Source organism: Coregonus clupeaformis, chromosome 16 (genome assembly GCF_020615455.1).
Source record: "Coregonus clupeaformis isolate EN_2021a chromosome 16, ASM2061545v1, whole genome shotgun sequence".
Classification (NCBI taxonomy): Eukaryota; Metazoa; Chordata; class Actinopteri; order Salmoniformes; family Salmonidae; genus Coregonus; species Coregonus clupeaformis.
Genome location: NC_059207.1, coordinates 3,224,313 through 3,243,194, shown reverse-complemented (window position 1 = coordinate 3,243,194; position 18,882 = coordinate 3,224,313). Strand labels below are relative to the sequence as shown.

At 45.7% G+C, this 18,882-nt stretch overlaps 1 protein-coding gene across 2 annotated transcripts in view; it reads left to right on the top strand.

The window, feature by feature from the left end:
• dnah2 (dynein, axonemal, heavy chain 2) overlaps window positions 1-18,882 on the top strand; it is a 224,362-nt gene that overhangs the window by 42,250 nt on the left and 163,230 nt on the right. For both annotated transcript variants that reach the window (XM_045225583.1, XM_045225582.1), the window contains exons 12-19: window positions 5,199-5,328; window positions 6,057-6,239; window positions 8,161-8,375; window positions 8,685-8,831; window positions 11,138-11,294; window positions 14,034-14,273; window positions 17,527-17,715; window positions 18,423-18,570. In XM_045225583.1, coding sequence (XP_045081518.1) covers window positions 5,199-5,328; window positions 6,057-6,239; window positions 8,161-8,375; window positions 8,685-8,831; window positions 11,138-11,294; window positions 14,034-14,273; window positions 17,527-17,715; window positions 18,423-18,570 — 1,409 coding nt within the window. The remainder of the gene's footprint in view (window positions 1-5,198; window positions 5,329-6,056; window positions 6,240-8,160; window positions 8,376-8,684; window positions 8,832-11,137; window positions 11,295-14,033; window positions 14,274-17,526; window positions 17,716-18,422; window positions 18,571-18,882) is intronic.

The window sequence follows — 18,882 nt, the reverse complement described above, 5'->3', positions numbered from 1 at the left end:
GGGGTATGTCTCTATAAGCTTGGCACATCTAGCCACTGGGATTTTTGCTCATTCTTCAAGGCAAAACTGCTCCAGCTCCTTCAAGTTGGATGGTATACAGCAATCTTTAAGTCATACCACAGATTCTCAATTGGATTGAGGTCTGGGCTTTGACTGGGCCATTCCAAGACATTTAAATGTTTCCCCTTAAACCACTCGAGTGTTGCTTTAGCAGTATGCTTAGGGTCATTGTCCTGCTAGAAGGTGAACCTCCGTCCCAGTCTCGCTGGAAGACTGAAACAGGTTCCCCTCAAGAATGTCCCTGTATTTAGCGTCATCCATCATTCCTTCAATTCTGACCAGTTTCCCAGTCCCTGCCGATGAAAAACATCCCCACAGCATGATGCTTCCACCACCATGCTTCACTGTGGGGATGGTGTTCTCGTTGTGATGAGAGGTGTTGGGTTTGTGCCAGACATAGCGTTTTCCTTGATGACCAAAAAGCTCAATCTTAGTCTCATCTGACCATAGTACCTTCTTTCATATGTTTGGGGAGTCTCCAACATGCCTTTTGGCGAACACCAAACGTGTTTGCTTCTTTTTTTCTTTAAGCAATGGCTTTTTTCTGGCCACTCTTCTGTAAAGCCCAGCTCTGTGGAGTGTACGGCTTAAAGTGGTCCTTTGGACAGATACTCAAATCTCCACTGTGGAGCTTTGCAGCTCCTTCAGGGTTATCTTTGGTCTCTTTGCCTCTCTGATTAATGCCCTCCTTGCCTAGTCCGTGAGTTTTGGTGGGCGGCCCTCTCTTGCAGGTTTGTTGTGGTGCCATATTCTTTCCATTTTTTTTAGAATGGATTTAATGGTGCTCCGTGGGATGTTCAAAGTTTCTGATATTTTTTTATAACCCAACCCTGATCTGTACTTCTCCACAACTTTGTCCCTGACCTGTTTGGAGAGCTCCTTGGTCTTCATGGTGCCGCTTGATTGGTGGTGCCCCTTGCTTAGTGGTGTTGCAGACTCTGGGGCCTTTCAGAACAGGTATATATATACTGAGATTATGTGACAGATCATGTGACACTTAGATTGCACACAGGTGGACTTTATTTAACTAATTATGTGACTTCTGAAGGTATTTGTTGCACCAGATCTTATTTAGGGGCTTCATAGCAAAGGGGGTGAATACATATGCACGCACCACTTTTCCGTTATTAATTTTTTTGAATTTTTTTAAATAAGTAATTTTTTTCATTTCACTTCACCAATTTGGACTATTTTGTGTATGTCCATTACATGAAATCCAAATAAAAATCCATTTAAATTACAGGTTGTAATGCAACAAAATAGGTAAACGGCAAGGGGGATGAATACTTTTGCAAGGCACTGTATACCTGGGTTTCCATTAGCTGGTAATAGCCGGCTTTTGGCCGATATATATTTTTTAAAGCTGGGAGAAAGAAAAAAATCGCATTGCGAAATAATGCTTTTTAGCCTATTAATTGATAGAGTTACCAGTCGATGTAAATACATTTGACTGGTCAGGCTTATTTTTCTATAGGTTACTTTGCATAATTTAGTGGAATTAAATTAGTGGAATTTCGTTAGTTGTTATGTACAGTTGAAGTCGGAAGTTTACATACACCTTAGTCAAATACATTTAAACTCAGTTTTTCACAATTCCTTAAATTTAATCCTAGTAAAACGTCCCTGTATTAGGTCAGTAAGGTTCACCACTTTATTTTAAGAATGTGAAATGTCAGAGTAATAGCAGAGAGAATGATTTATTTCCGCTTTTATTTATTTCATCACATTCCCAGTGGGCCAGAAGTTTACATACACTAAATTAGTATTTGGTAGCATTGCCTTTAAATTGTTTAACTTGGGTCAAACGTTTCGGGTAGCCTTCCACAAGCTTCCCACAATAAGTTGGGTGAATTTTGGCCCATTCCTCCTGACAGAGCTGATGTAACTGAGTCAGGTTTGTAGGCCTCCTTGCTCGCACACGCTTTTTCAGTTCTGCCCACACATTTTCTATAGGATTGAGCCTTGTGATGGGGCCTTGTGATGGCCACTCCAATACCTTGACTTTGTTGTCCTTAAGCCATTTTGCCACAACTTTGGAAGTATGCTTGGGGTCATTGTCCATTTGGAAGAGCCATTTGCGACCAAGCTTTAACTTCCTGACTGATGTCTTGAGATGTTGCTTCAATATAACCACATAATTTTCCTTCCTCATGATGCCATCTATTTTGTGAAGTGCACCAGTCCCTCCTGCAGCAAAGCATCCCCACAGCATGATGCTGCCACCCCCGTGCTTCACGTTTGGGAGGGCGTTCTTCGGCTTGGAAGCATCCCCCTTTTTCCTCCAAACATAACGATGGTCATTATGGCCAAACTGTTCTATTTTTGTTTCATCAGACCAGAGGACATTTCTCCAAAAAGTACGTTCATCTCTAGGAGACAGAATACGTCTCCTTCCTGAGCGGTATGAATGACTAAAATGTAAATGTACTATTGTTTGTACAGATGAACGTGGTACCTTCAGGCATTTGTAAATTGCTCCCAAGGATGAACCAGACTTGTGGAGGTCTACAAAAAAAATTCTGAAGTCTTGGCTGATTTCTTTTGATTTTCCCATGATGTCAAGCAAAGAGGCACTGTGTTTGAAGGTAGGCCTTGAAATACATCCACAGGTACACCTCCAATTGACTCAAATGATGTCAATTAGCCTATCAGAAGCTTCTAAAGCCATGACATCATTTTCTGGAATTTTCCAAGCTGTTTAAAGGCACAGTCAACTTAGTGTATGTAAACTTCTGACCCACTGGAATTGTGATACAGTGAATTATAAGTGAAATAATCTGTCTGTAAACAATTGTTGGAAAAATTACTTGTGTCATGCACAAAGTAGATGTCCTAACCGATTTGCCAAAACTATAGTTTGTTAACAAGACATTTGTGGAGTGGTTGAAAAACGAGTTTAATGACTCCAACCTAAGTGTATGTAAACTTCCGACTTCAACTGTATCTTATCACACGCGCACAGCATACTGATACAGAGCCTATGTTTGAGCTGAAGTGTTTTAATATGACTTAGTAGATGTTGGCTAAATACCTCCCTGCACATTCTCACTGCAAAAAAGCTGCAGATTATGAGCAGCGCGCAGAGGGGCGTCTGTGCGTGTGTCCTTAACTTGAAGCGGGCAGCCAAGTTGGCTGTCACTCAGTCTGAATGCGCATCAACGTTTCATATTTTTTCATTTTGAAAACATATAGCCTACTTCATTGTTTGAAACCTGAACGTTTTACTACATATTATGAGGCATGTCTTACCTTGCTTCAAAGTAGCCTAGCCAAAATCTGACCATATCCGTGGAGGCAATTATTTTATAAAGACTTCCATATGCCATTGAAACCAGTACCCTATTTCTCTCATGTTCTATTGGTTTTTTCATTGTCCAGTAGCCAAAGGTACAATCCTAGTCATATTAGCAATCCATGCTAGTTGATGCATCTTTAGATCTCCCCTCTTTCTAAATTTCTACTGGATATTTTCATCTCTGTCACATGAAACTGCTAGCATGTGCAGTGCACATTTGACAAGTGTTTTCCCGATAATTGCATTATGGAACGAACATTTGCACGTAGCGTACGGCCTTGTGCGCATTGCTGTGCTTTTAATGTGAAGAAATAATCGTTATCAACATTTTAAGCTAAACGTTCTCATCTGTTGCATCAACCTCATTGCTGTTGAAAGTTTTTTTTATGTACCCTAGGCCTACCGGTTGTATGACTTTGGTATCTATTGTCCCACAACTGTCCCAGAGTCTGTTTGGATTTGGCTGTTTCTTTCTCGCACAGGACGACAAGCTGACCAATAGAATATGTTAACTTTTCTACTATGGGGATAGTAGATTGACATAGGCTAGTGATTTTGCTGTTTGTTACTCATCTTGTTGGCTGAGGAAAAGTCAATGTGGACTGTTATTCTAACATCTTCAAAGTGCGCATTGGAATTTGGGCAGAAGGACGCACGGCGTTGCATCCTCGAGTTGCATGTTCTGTTAAGATGAATTACCATAATCCAAAAGTTATTTCTGTCATTCTGAGCACCGTTGGTGGACGCCCTAATCAGGTTCCGCCCCCAATACATATGGATCCGGGAAATTTCTCAAATGTCCATTAAATTAAAATGCTGCCAGTCAATTATCCTCGCCACATTTTCCTAACGGAAACCCTGGCCTATACACTTTAACATTATAGCTGTGTCTGTATAGCTATGTCTTTTGCCACACACTAATTCCAAACTTCGACTAATACTGACATTATGTCAGCAGCTTGATGGTGTAGGAGTTGGATCAATGCTAGTCTGGACCTTGGACAGTACCCACCACCACCTCTCTGACTCAGCATTGATACATAGTTAGTATGTGTCTGACTGTCTTTTAGATGAGTGCTGCAGTGACTATGACTGTGTCCCAAATTACACCCTATTACCTACATAGAGTGCACCACTTTTGACAAGAAGCTCACATGTTGTGCACTATAGAATAGGGTGCCATTTGGGACACAGCCTAGCTATGAGTGAAGAGGCCCCTGTGGGCCAGGCCTATACAGGGTTATACAGCAATGCCCCTTATTGTCATTCAGAGTTCTGGTGACAGCAGCCTATTGAACTCCTCATCTGAATAACATGATTAGAGTAGGACGAGGTGGGGGGAAGGAGGAGGTGGGAGGGTGTGTGTGTGGGGGTGTGTGTGTATGTTTCTGTGCATGCTTACGTGGATGTGTGTGTGACCTGATCCTCAAGGGACTATCCCCCCCGCCGCCACCCCTCCACACCCCTTCTTCAGGGTAGCGGGGGTGTTGGGAACAGGGGCTGGCCAGGGGGCTGGTGTGTGTTTGATGTGGATGATGGATGGGGGTCGCTGGAGGTCGTGGGGTCGTAATGTTGTTGCCAAGACAGCTGGGCTTGTGTCAGGGGCAGCTGTTTCAAAGCCACTCAGCACATTACTATTGGTCCAATCAATACTAGCCTACACCCTGTGGTGTGGGTGTGTGTGTCGGGGTGTGTGTGTGAGAGAGAGTTTTCGCTTACATGTGTGAGAAACTGTTTGATCCATGTGGTCACGATTTCACCACAGCATCAATCATGTGTGTCTGTACATGTTTTAATGTGTGTGTGCTCGTGTGTGTGTCTGCATGTCTGTATGTGTGTGTAGGTTCCGTGCGGGGGTGAAGGATCTGGAGGTGATGATGCAGAACCTGATCAGCACAGCGTTTGAGACGGTCAACACCGTGGAGGAGGGCGCTCAACTGCTAGATGTCTTCCAGCACCTGTCTGAACGCGAGGTACACCACACACACACACACACACGCACACACACACACACACACACACACCTGCATTCAAATGCCAGTTTACTTCCACACACACAACACTAGTTTTATTAACCACACAGTAAAACCATATACACTTTACATGGCCGTACATCTTTGTGTTTCGATACGGCTGGCCTGTACAGAAGCCTATTTCTGTTTCCTAAATGGGCCATTCTATCACTAATGCTTGGGGAATATCATTTTTCAACAATAGCAAGGCCTCTGTAGATTATTCATCCTCTAGTGCCTTTTAAAGCTTAGGGTGTATGTGTGCATGCGTGGTAAAGGACTTTCTCACGCTCAAACTACTTTATGTACTATCTGGGAGCCATTTCGTAACAGAGATAAACACTGTAGAGTAAATACAGTCTCTCTCTGCCCCGCTGTCTCTGTTTCTCTCTCTCTCTCTCTCTCTCGCTCTCTCTCTCTCTCTCTCTCTCTTTCTCTCTCTCTCTCTCTCTCTCTCTGTCTCTCTCTCTTTCTCTCTCTCTCCCTCGATGTCTCTCTCTCTCTCTCTCTCTCTCTCTCTCTCTCTCTCTCTCTCTCTCTCTCTCTCTCTCTCTCTTTCTCTCTCTTTCTCTCTCCCTCAATGTCTCTCTCTCTCTCTCTCTCTCTCTCTCTCTCTCTCTCTCTCTCTCTCTCTCTCTCTCTCTCTCTCTCTCTCTCTCCCACTCCCCTCCCTCCCCCCCTCTCTCCAGGCCATCAAGAGGACCATAGACAGGAAGACAGTAGCTGTCTATGGTCTCTTCAATAGGGAACTCAACCTGGTCAACAAGGAGCTGAGTAAAAAGGTGTTCCACACCCCCGCCCACATGCCCCTCCACGCTGGACAGGCCCACTGGGCTAGAGCCCTGCGCAGACGCATAGAGAGACCTATGGAGGTGAGAGGAGGGGCAGGGCCAGAGACTACTCATGGTTACAGTATACACCGTCATTGAGAGGGTTGATCATTAAGATGTTTGTTTTATTGAACTTAATTTGAACTTTGAGGCCATAGGTCAAGCCCACCTTTAGGCCTTTGGAGGTGAAAAGGATCACGTTCAATGACAGTGATGTTACATTGGAAGGAAGCCCAATGTTGGTAAACCCACAGAGAAGAGATACTGTATAGGGGAGACAGGGGTTATAGCAGGCCAAAGTACTGTATAGGGGAGACGGGTTATAGCAGGCCAAAGTACTGTATAGGGGAGACAGGGGTTATAGCAGGCCAAAGTACTGTATAGGGGAGACAGGGGTTATAGCAGGCCAAAGTACTGTATAGGGGAGACGGGTTATAGCAGGCTAAAGTACTGTATAGGGGAGACAGGGGTTATAGCAGGCCAAAGTACTGTATAGGGGAGACAGGGGTTATAGCAGGCCAAAGTACTGTATAGGGGAGATGGGTTATAGCAGGCCAAAGTACTTTATAGGGGAGACAGGGGTTATAGCAGGCCAAAGTACTGTATAGGGGAGACAGGGGTTATAGCAGGCCAAAGTACTGTATAGGGGAGACAGGGGTTATAGCAGGCCAAAGTACTGTATAGGGGAGACAGGGGTTATAGCAGGCCAAAGTACTGTATAGGGGAGACGGGTTATAGCAGGCCAAAGGACTGTATAGGGGAGACAGGGGTTATAGCAGGCCAAAGGACTGTATAGGGGAGACAGGGGTTATAGCAGGCCAAAGTACTGTATAGGGGAGACAGGGGTTATAGCAGGCCAAAGGACTGTATAGGGGAGACAGGGGTTATAGCAGGCCAAAGTACTGTATAGGGGAGACAGGGGTTATAGCAGGCCAAAGTACTGTATAGGGGAGATGGGTTATAGCAGGCCAAAGTACTGTATAGGGGAGACAGGGGTTATAGCAGGCCAAAGTACTGTATAGGGGAGACAGGGGTTATAGCAGGCCAAAGTACTGTATAGGGGAGACAGGGGTTATAGCAGGCCAAAGTACTGTATAGGGGAGACAGGGGTTATAGCAGGCCAAAGCCATCCTCGGACCTAATGAAGCCAGGCTCCAGTTCTCTGTAATACTCTATGGGGAGTATCAGCCAGTTAGGAGTTAGAGCAGGCCAAGCCACCCATCCAAAGGCCTATCATGGCAGTGGGCCAGTCCATTGAGTCCAGGGCCCAGATTCATAAAGCCGATCTAGGATCAGGTCCTCCCACACTGTCCATGTAATCTTATTATCTGAAAGGCCAAACTGATCCTAGATCAGATGGATAGGGGCCCAGACATGGCCTTGGCATCTGTGTGTTGTTTTAAACACTGTGTCTGCCTGGTCTCTTTGCTTACACAGAGCATATGGCTGGAAGGAACAGCTCTCTTGTTTAAATTCATCTTTCCGGAAACATTAGGCACCATAATTAAGATCAAGGGAGAACATTAATTCTACACAGATATGAATTGAATAAGCTCTCAGTTTTTATAAAAAATTTCTCCATCAAGTAAGTGGTAGTGAGTGTTCAAGGATACAGAATATACAACAGAAACACTATTCCTTAGCAACAGCATCCTGTAAACATTGGAGACCCTTCCGGTCCACAGTGTTTTGGTTCATTTAAGGTCCGTTTTGATACAAGTTACTATATGCCTTTCTTAGCTCATCTGTATGTCATGTGTTGCAATGTTGCTTCTTGTTTTAAACTCTTGTTGAATGACCTTGTATGTGGTTTTAGCAGCAATCAAATGAATTGTCCTTGCTGAGATCATATGATCAGTACTTCTCCCTCTGTGTTAGGCGAGGCAGTGTTCTATTGTATTGCAACCTCCACTGTCCCCCCCCGTGTTATGTTAACCTCTCCCCCCTCTGTCCCCTTCCGTAGGTGGTACAGCGTGCCCACTTCCTGCCCCAGATCGGCAGTGGAGAGGAGGTGCGTCTAGCATACAGCCAGCTGGTCCAGACCCTGGATGAGTTGGTCAGGAGGATCTTCTCTGAGTGGAGTCAGTCTCTGGACAGACAGAGTCTCAAGAGACTGGACCAGCCCCTCATGGTGCGCTGCAAGGAGAAACAGGGCATGCTGGACATCAACTTCGACAAGTGGGTTTATACCGGAGGACACACACACACACACTGAAGATGGAGGAGACTGATTATGTTAGGAGAGTTTTCACAAACGCGGACAGACGGTTAGAGCACACGTCGCAGCACATTCTCGCTCTCCCACGCCCTACTGACATAAAGCCATGCAGATTTCACTGTTATTTAGACAGACACATGCTCTTCACTCTCAATCTCACTCCCACACTCCCGTTTACACAAACACCTTCTGTATCATACCTCTGTTGTGACGCTGCAGCATCCGTCCTCTGGGAGACTGTGAACACTCCCTGTCCTTGTTGTGTGTAGGAACCTGCTGAAGATGTTCAATGAGATCCACTACTGGGAGCGTCTGCTGTTTGAGATCCCCCACTACGTCTCTGACGTCTACCAGAGGAAAGAGGAACTCCGCAGCATGAGGGAGAGTGTACTGCTGGTGGTACGAGACTACAACCGGTACAGACACACACACACATGCACGTAGACACACACACACAGGCACACACACACATACATGTACGCACACACACTTGCATTCGCGTGCACACACGCGTGCACACAGGCATATACACACACACACACACACACACACACACACACACACACACACACACACACACACACACACACACTACACCTATGTCTTGCACATCCTTACTCAGTATGAGGCAAATTAGACTGTAAGCCTCAGTGCCTGGGACCCTGCAAAGCTCAGCACACCCAACACTGCTTAAAACTGAACACACACACGCACACACACACACACACACTGCGAAACTCAGCGCACACAACACTTCAGATTGAAGCACACTCAGAGTGGATGTGAATTAGCACGTGGCAGGCCATGCATAGCACAATGCTCACAACTTACTGTGAGAAGAGGCCTAGCTGTAGGTCAAGTGTGTGCATACTGCATCAACAAACTAATGCCTGGCTAGCTGTGTGTTAGTGTTTATATATTTCCCTGTAACTAGGTTGTCTACCCACTCTGCCCAGAGTGGATGAAAACAAGCTTTGGTGATGAAATTTCACTTAATTATGTTATAAAATACATTTTACCAAGACAAATATGATTCTTCATGTTCTGAATTGTTCAGTGGGGTCTTTCACTAACATATCATTAATATTATTTCCGAAAAGTTGGATTTCGTAACGTAATACATCCGATAATAAACACCGAGCTCTGTTGACAGAGCGTTGCGCTTTCTCGCAGCGACTTTCGAGGATTTTACATGTTGTACTCATCTGCAAATTTGTTTCTGCGGGTCGCAAAAAGTCTAACTGAATTATATGTAAAACGATTTTATTTTTAAAACTTACAGTACGCTCAGTGGTCCATTGACATTTCACAAGAGATACACTTGTTTTTGTGAGAAATCTTCGAAAAAGAACAGGAATTTCGGATTGATATGAAAAGCGTATACTAAAATATGAAAATACTACATGTCATGTCTCAAAATCGATATCTATCTTACCTCTATATTGTTTTATGTCCTCTGGATTCGAGAAGAAAGATCACAAGTTCAATGGTGAGCCTGTCAAGTAGCCTTAACTCTCACACAGCATCCAGTCTAGCTGACACAGCATCCAGCCTAGCTGACACAGCATCCAGTCTAGCTGACACAGCATCCAGTCTAGCTGACACAGCATCCAGTCTAGCTGACACAGCATCCAGTCTAGTTGACACAGCATCCAGCCTAGCTGACACAGCATCCAGTCTAGCTGACACAGCATCCAGTCTAGCTGACACAGCATCCAGTCTAGCTGACACAGTAACCAGCCTAACTGACACAGCATCCAGCCTAGCTGACACAGCATCCAGTCTAGCTGACACAGCATCCAGTCTAGCTGACACAGCATCCAGTCTAGCTGACACAGCATCCAGTCTAGCTGACACAGCATCCAGCCTAGCTGACACAGCATCCAGTCTAGCTGACACAGCAACCAGCCTAACTGACACAGCATCCAGTCTAGTTGACACAGCATCCAGTCTAGCTGACACAGCATCCAGCCTAGCTGACACAGCATCCAGCCTAGCTGACACAGCATCCAGCCTAGCTGACACAGCATCCAGTCTAGCTGACACAGCATCCAGTCTAGCTGACACAGCATCCAGCCTAGCTGACACAGCATCCAGTCTAGCTGACACAGCATCCAGTCTAGCTGACACAGCATCCAGCCTAACTGACACAGCATCCAGTCTAGCTGACACAGCATCCAGCCTAGTTGACACAGCATCCAGCCTAGCTGACACAGCATCCAGTCTAGCTGACACAGCATCTAGCCTATCTGGCACAGCATCCAGTCTAGCTGACACAGCATCCAGTCTAGCTGACACAGCATCCAGTCTAGCTGACACAGCATCCAGCCTATAGTAGCTGCTATTTTCCAGATTTTTGACAATTTTTTCTCTATACTCCCTAGATTTAGTCCCCTAATAAGAGACATGAGATTTAGACCATTGGTTTTCTTAGAGGAGTATCTACACAATTTAACATTGTTTTACCCATTGGTCAAAATATGCTTTTTTGATTGGACAGCCTACTGTAATACAGTATTTAGTGTCCCAGGCTATTTCTGTTAAACAATACAGTGCAGGAAATGAATTGAAGAAAAGACCACCAATATTATCATGTGTTTATATAAACACTCATGTTTGGTCTGTGTGTGTGTCCTGTGTGTGTCTATACTGTATTTATGTGTGTATATGTGTGTGTGTGTGTGTGTGTGTGTGTGTGTGTGTGTGTGTGTGTGTGTGTCAGGATCATCGCTGCGCTGTCTGCTGAAGAGCTGGGTCTGTTCCGGGAGCGTATCCGTTTCCTGGACAAGAAGATCCAGCCGGGTCTCTCCAAGCTGCTCTGGTCCTCTAAAGGAGCATCCAACTTCTTCATCAAAGACTGCAGGCTGCACGCCAGCAAGGTCAGGACACACAATAATAAAATACACACTGACTCATAGATCATAGAAAGATTGTAGAGTATTGGTCACCAACCTTGAGATAGAAAGAGAAGTTGTGCTGTAGGATTTTTCTAGTCATTTTGTTGCATTATAACCTTGAATAGGCTAGTTGAATCAAGCTTTATCATGTTTGGCTGGAACAAAAACCTGCATACATCTGATGCTGTCTAGGACCAGGGTTGGTAGCCATTGGGTTAGAAGAACACTTCACTGCACTGATAGACAGTAAGCTGAAGTACAGTAGTGGTTAGAGAAAATATAAGTATTTTACAGTAAGTCAGTATTATGTAAATCAGTATTTTACAGTTAGTCAGTATTATGTAAGTCAGTATTTTACAGTTAGTCAGTATTATATGTGACCTGACCTTACTACTGCGCTGTGCTCCTGGGCCCAGGGTTTAGATATGAAGCTATAACCCCTGTAGCTATAGTACAGCAACAGGATATGGGTTCATTTGGCTCCCTGCTTTTACAAACCACCTCCATCACACTCGCACGCACGCACGAACACACACACACACACACAGCACACACTGTATCCCGTTGTCATCCTTCTGCGGTCAGCATTTTCTAGACCAATAAAAACATCTGAATCTTGGAAACAAATTCAGCAGAATTCAGCCGCTAGCAGAAAACAGCAGACACACACACACACACACACACACACACACACACACACACACACACACACACACACACACACACACACACACACACACACACCCAGCCAGGCTGGCCGCAGTTCAATTTAAGCCAGGATGCATGGAGTGTTATGAGACATTACTGTTGGATCCAATGCACAGAGGGCTGTGTATGATGGACTGTGTGTGTGTGTGTGTGTGTGTGTGTGTGTGTGTTGTGTGTGTGTGTGTGTGTGTGTGTGTGTGTGTGTGTGATGGACGCAGAGGGCTTCTATTCTCCTCAACCACCGGCATCAAATGATCTCTAGAGGGAAGAGAAGGAGGGCAGGTATAGACGGGAAGGTGGAGAGGGGGATAGATTATAAATACACATAATCCTCCTGCATTTCATTTTTATTCCATTCCAATGCCATATAAGGCTGCATTATAAAGCAGGGGGAGGTTGTATCATTCATGGGGAATTGTATAGTAAGAGACACAGGACACAGGAGAGTTGCAGTGAATAGTCTGGTTTCAGATCAGTTTGTTCTGTCTTGCCAACAGCAATGACCGTAGGAATTGTCAAGACAGCACAAACAGACCTGGGACCAGGCTAGGCTAGGGGTGTAATGCTAAAATACTAGCTGTAGTATAATGAATGCTTTGCCAACGTTATGGAGTTACATTGTATTGGATGCTAAATTACGCTACGATGCTACAGTGGTTCAGTATAATAATGAATGCCTTGCCAACATTGCATTGGATGCTTCGATGCTAAGCTACGCTACGATGCTACAGCGCTACAGTATAATAATGAATACCTTGGCTTCCAGAGAGACGTTATGGGGGCTCAGTCTTCAGACAGGTTGAGCAGCAGCAGCATGTGTAATGAACACTAACACTCATTGGCAAGGATTCATGCCACCGCACCGCACCCCTCTCCCCTCTCTCCCCTCTTTCTCAAGGGGTTTAAGATCAAGTTTGCGTCAAGCCAATGTCAAGATCTGTCGAGCCCAAAGTCAAAAGCTCAGTGAGCGCTGTCTTCCGTGTTGTAGGTAGGTAGATGGGGAGGGAGGGTGTGAGAGAGAGAGCGAGCGAGAGGAAGAGAGATCTGAACTGACTCAGAACAGCCCCCACCATCCCTATTTTTCCCTCTCTCCCCCCACCCACTCCCTCTCTACCTCTCTTCCCCCCCAACTCCTCTTCTCTCGCTCTCAGAGGATTATTCTGTGCGGCAGGCCTTATCCCCATGAAAGCCGTAAAATCTGGAGATCGGAGCTAGGATCTGGAATTCTGAGTGCGAGCCGGATTACTCTCCATATGAATTAGGTCCGGCTGCCGAGGCAATATGAGAGAGCTAGTTATCTCTGCAGCTCCCCTCCTCTTCTCTCTTCCACAAATTGAATAGGAAACTGTTGGATGTATGTTCTGTTCTGGATGGCTATGGCCTGATGCTGTCATGATAAGACCTGTCTCTGGTAATTCAAACCAGAAGAGTTAGTGATGATGGAGATGGTGGAGCGTGGTTTCTATGTAATGAGCTCGCCTGCTTCGATCCTAGAAGTGAAGGGGGATTGGAGGGGGTTGGAAAGGAACACTGCTGGGAAAGTACCATGTGTTCTATATTCATCCAACTTTCCCAATTTGGTTCTATTCCTCTTCCTCTCCTCTCCTCTCCTCTCCTCTCCTCTCCTCTCCTCTCCCTCTCCTCTCCTCTCCCTCTCCTCTCCTCTCCTCTCCTCTCCCTCTCCTCTCCTCTCCTCTCCTCTCCTCTCTCTCCTCTCCTCTCCTCTCCCCTCCCCTCCCCCCCTCCCTCCCCTCCCTCCCCCTCTCTCCCTCTCCTCTCCTCTCCTCTCCTCTCCTCTCCCTCTCCTCTCCTCTCCTCTCCTCTCCTCTCCTCTCCTCTCCCCTCCCCTCCCCTCCCTCTCCCTCTCCTCTCCTCCCCTCCCTCCCCTCCCCCCTCCTCTCCTCTCCTCTCCTCTCCTCTCCTCTCCTCTCCTCTCCTCTCCCGCCCCTCCTCTCCCCTCCTCTCCTCCAAATAAACCATCACCCCCCTAACCTCCTCTCCCCTCCCTATCAGATCCAGCTCATCGTGGATGAGTACAAGGCAGCCAACCTGGCCATCTCCCGTCAGTGTGGTCTGATCAGTGAGCTGCTGCTTGTGCGTGTGGATGGGAAGACAGTGTACAGGGACCTGGAGTTTGAGGGGGACCAGCAGGCCCACCAGCAAGCCCAGCTTCAGAGGCTCCACTCAGCACACCAGGCCATTGTAGCCATCATGTCCCGGGTCTACGAGACCTTCCGCACAGACGGACCAGAGGTGTGTGTGGTGTAGTGACGCGCGGGTTGAATCATAGCACGCAGTCTCTGCGGTTATATCCGCGGGGCTGGCGGGTTAAGGGTCATTAAATATTGTGTGGGGGAAGGGCGGGTTGAATAAAGAGAAAACAATACTTATTTTTTAAAATAAATGTATCATTCATGTGCAGTTTATATCTATAGGCTACATTGAGGTTTTTCTTTCATTATTTTAGGCTATCTGGCATTAGTGCGTAAGCTTAAGGTTTAGGGCGTAACTGTACGCACTCTAAATAGCCTACAGCCAATCGCCAAATGCTTTTGGGAACGGGCAGAAAAAGTTAACATCGATCCACGGAGGCAAAAAGGACAATGTCAGAGTTTAATTCAATAAGAGAAAAGCTGTGAAATGAAGAGTTCAAAATAAAGATGTTTGGGAAAGATTTGGTGAAGTGGTAAAAGAGGATGATAGCAGTGCCGGCTATGTTATGTGTGATGATTGTGAGGCGCTATACAAATTCGACAGTCGCAAGACAGGGTCTTCAAATAGGCCTATGGCACGTCAAGGGAACTGTAGTCTACTGTTCAGATGGGTTAAATGGAAACTGCAATTTGGACACTGACTGTAGGTCTATAACCTCTCACATAGCCTTAATATTAACTCCTGCAGAATTAAGCATTTCTTGCAGTAAAATTATACACCAAATATAGAGCACATTTTGACTCGGGAACAGGAGTGGAGAAGTATGATTGAATTCTTTCAGCATCTAGAGAGAATTCGAATGCACAGTTAGATACTGTCTGTAGAGGTGCTATCAGCGTCATAAAAGCTGATTGTATTTCAACCACATAAAATATGCATCCAAGCAGAACTGAAATCTTATCAGAAACATGTTGGGTTGTTTTCACAGCTTTCTATTTCCCTAATACCAGTCAGAAAATCTTTCCAGTTTTTTTTTGGTTGGAGTTATTTAATTTTCTCCCTGGTCCCTAAACGTATTTTATCCGCGAATGAAGCAGAGATGACAAAGAAAAGATGACCGATGTCAACTGATGCATTCGATCGATTTATGACATCATTCTGGTGAACAAGGGTTTGTTTAGTCTTCTGGGGCAACATATAATGACAGAAGAGAAGCTGCATGTATCTAATTATAGACAAGTTGACTAACAGATAGCCTACTGAAATTATAAGCAGAAACATCTCAATCAGGCAAAAAAAAGCCTGCACCCCCTGTCAAAAAATACACTGCTCAAAAAAATAAAGGGAACACTAAAATAACACATCCTAGATCTGAATGAATGAAATAATCTTATTAAATACTTTTTTCTTTACATAGTTGAATGTGCTGACAACAAAATCACACAAAAATTATCAATGGAAATCAAATGTATCAACCCATGGAGGTCTGGATTTGGAGTCACCCTCAAAATTAAAGTGGAAGACCACACTACAGGCTGATCCAACTTTGATGTAATGTCCTTAAAACAAGTCAAAATGAGGCTCAGTAGTGTGTGTGGCCTCCACGTGCCTGTATGACCTCCCTACAACGCCTGGGCATGCTCCTGATGAGGTGGCGGATGGTCTCCTGAGGGATCTCCTCCCAGACCTGGACTAAAGCATCCGCCAACTCCTGGACAGTCTGTGGTGCAACGTGGCGTTGGTGGATGGAGCGAGACATGATGTCCCAGATGTGCTCAATTGGATTCAGGTCTGGGGAATGGGCGGGCCAGTCCATAGCATCAATGCCTTCCTCTTGCAGGAACTGCTGACACACTCCAGCCACATGAGGTCTAGCATTGTCTTGCATTAGGAGGAACCCAGGGCCAACCGCACCAGCATATGGTCTCACAAGGGGTCTGAGGTACCTAATGGCAGTCAGGCTACCTCTGGCGAGCACATGGAGGGCTGTGCGGCCCCCCAAAGAAATGCCACCACACACCATGACTGACCCACCGCCAAACCGGTCATGCTAGAGGATGTTGCACGCAGCAGAACGTTCTCCACGGCGTCTCCAGACATTTTACATTTACATTTTTAGTCATTTAGCAGACGCTCCTATCCAGAGCGACTTACAGGAGCAATTAGGGTTAAGTGCCTTGCTCAAGGGCACATCGACAGATTTTTCATCTAGTCGGCTCAGGGATTAGAACCAGCGACCTTTCGGTTACTGGCACTACGCTCTTAACCACTAAGCTACCTGCCGCCCAGACTCTGTCACGTCTGTCACATGTGCTCAGTGTGAACCTGCTTTCATCTGTGAAGAGCACAGGGCGCCAGTGGCAAATTTGCCAATCTTGGTGTTCTCTGGCAAATGCCAAACGTCCTGCACGGTGTTGGGCTGTAAGCCCAACCCCCACCTGTGGACGTCGGGCCCTCATACCACCCTCATGGAGTCTGTTTCTGACCGTTTGAGCAGACACATGCACATTTGTGGCCTGCTGGAGGTCATTTTGCAGGGCTCTGGCAGTGCTCCTCCTGCTCCTCCTTGCACAAAGGCGGAGGTAGCGGTCCTGCTGCTGGGTTGTTGCCCTCCTCGGCCTCCTCCACGTCTCCTGATGTACTGGCCTGTCTCCTGGTAGCGCCTCCATGCTCTGGACACTACGCTGACAGACACAGCAAACCTTCTTGCCACAGCTCGCATTGATGTGCCATCCTGGATGAGCTGCACTACCTGAGCCACTTGTGTGGGTTGTAGACTCCGTCTCATGCTACCACTAGAGTGAAAGCACCGCCAGCATTCAAAAGTGACCAAAACATCAGCCAGCAAGCATAGGAACTGAGAAGTGGTCTGTGGTCACCACCTGCAGAACCACTCCTTTATTGGGGGTGTCTTGCTAATTGCCTATAATTTCCACCTGTTGTCTATTCCATTTGCACAACAGCATGTGAAATGTATTGTCAATCAGTGTTGCTTCCTAAGTGGACAGTTTGATTTCACAGAAGTGTGATTGACTTGGAGTTACATTGTGTTGTTTAAGTGTTCCCTTTATTTTTTTGAGCAGTGTATATGGTAACCTTCTGTGATTTGATTTGTACTCACAAAGTGGCTAGCAAGATAATATTATGGGGTAATTTCATTTTTGAAAATGAAAACTGTCCATCTAGAAAATCACTTCATTTAGAACTTCACCTGTGGAACAAATTACCAATAGATGACATTAAGTGGTTGAGTGAATTCATGATGGACAGATAATAGTAGGTGTGTGTATGTGGGGATTTGTGTGCTTGCGCGTGTGTGTGTGTGTGTGTGGTGCTTGTGTGTGTGTCTCAGGTCCAGCAGCACTGGGTTGTGTACACAGAGAAGATGGACAGCATGGTGGAGGAGGCTCTCCGTCTCAACATCAAGTGGTCCCTACAGGAGCTGTCCAAGGCCATCAACGGAGACAGCAAGACCTCCCCCAACCCCCTCTTCAGGGTGCAGGTGGTGCTACGCCAGGAACCCCCTGGGGCCACCTCACAGGTAGAGGGACACACAAATTCACACACACACACGATTCATGAAAATACACAAACAGAGAAACACACACAATCACTCAATCACACACACACACACACAGTTTTTACACTCATGCATAAGCATTGCAGATTGTAATAGACTTCAAGGCAATTCTCAACACATATATTTTGTTTACACTCTTAACAGAGATCCCCCCCCCCAGACAAGAGTCTTATATTTTAAAGCAGAACAACGTCATCCATTCTCAGTGTAAGATGTCATATGATTTTGTAGCATTTCCAAGGTTTGAGTCGCACTAAATAGTCGGCACTATTTAGAATACAATGGAAGAGAACATATTTTGTCCTTGTCTAGCAAACGCAGAGCTCTACGCAGTGCAGGTTGTTTTACATATGAAGATAGCATTATAAATCAAAACAGGACACCAAGACTCTCCCTCTCCCTCTCTCTCACTCTTTATAAATCAGCCGTGCCATATGATTTATGCTTTATGTATGTAAAATATCTGCATCATTGATAGGCTAGGATTCTTTATACAGGAGGATTAATTTATGTTATTACAAATTAAACTTATTAGAAATGAAATTATAGCAGGAGAGCTCGTTAGGTCTTTAAGCCTAGAGGCAAAAAGTATTGATTGCTGCAATGGTGTAAGTAGTAATGGTTTGTGTGTGTGTGTGTGTTTTTTTGTGTGTGTGTGTGTCCAACAGGTGGAGTTCTCCCCCACTCTACAGAAACTGGCTCAGATTGTGAACAACATCAGTTCTCAGCTGATCAGCACCATCTCTGTGTTCAAACGCCTCCCGGACCTCCTCACACGCAGACGCTCACAGAGGAAACCTGTACCCTGCATCATAGGTAACACACACACACACACACACACACACACACACACACACACACACACACACACACACAGACATAGGTTAGAGACCCCTCTCACCTCACTGTTCCACGTCTCACGCGACCTCCTCCTCGACCCATCCTTATGTTCAGTTCTCTTTATTGTCGCTTCTGACCCCTCACCCTTCCTCACCTCACCCCATCCATCTTTCATTTTTCACTCCTTCTCTTTATCCAGATCATTTAATCTCTTCATCCTCACTCCATCCCCCTTTTACTCCTTACCTCTCATTCCATCCCCCTCACTCCATCCTCACCCCTCACTCC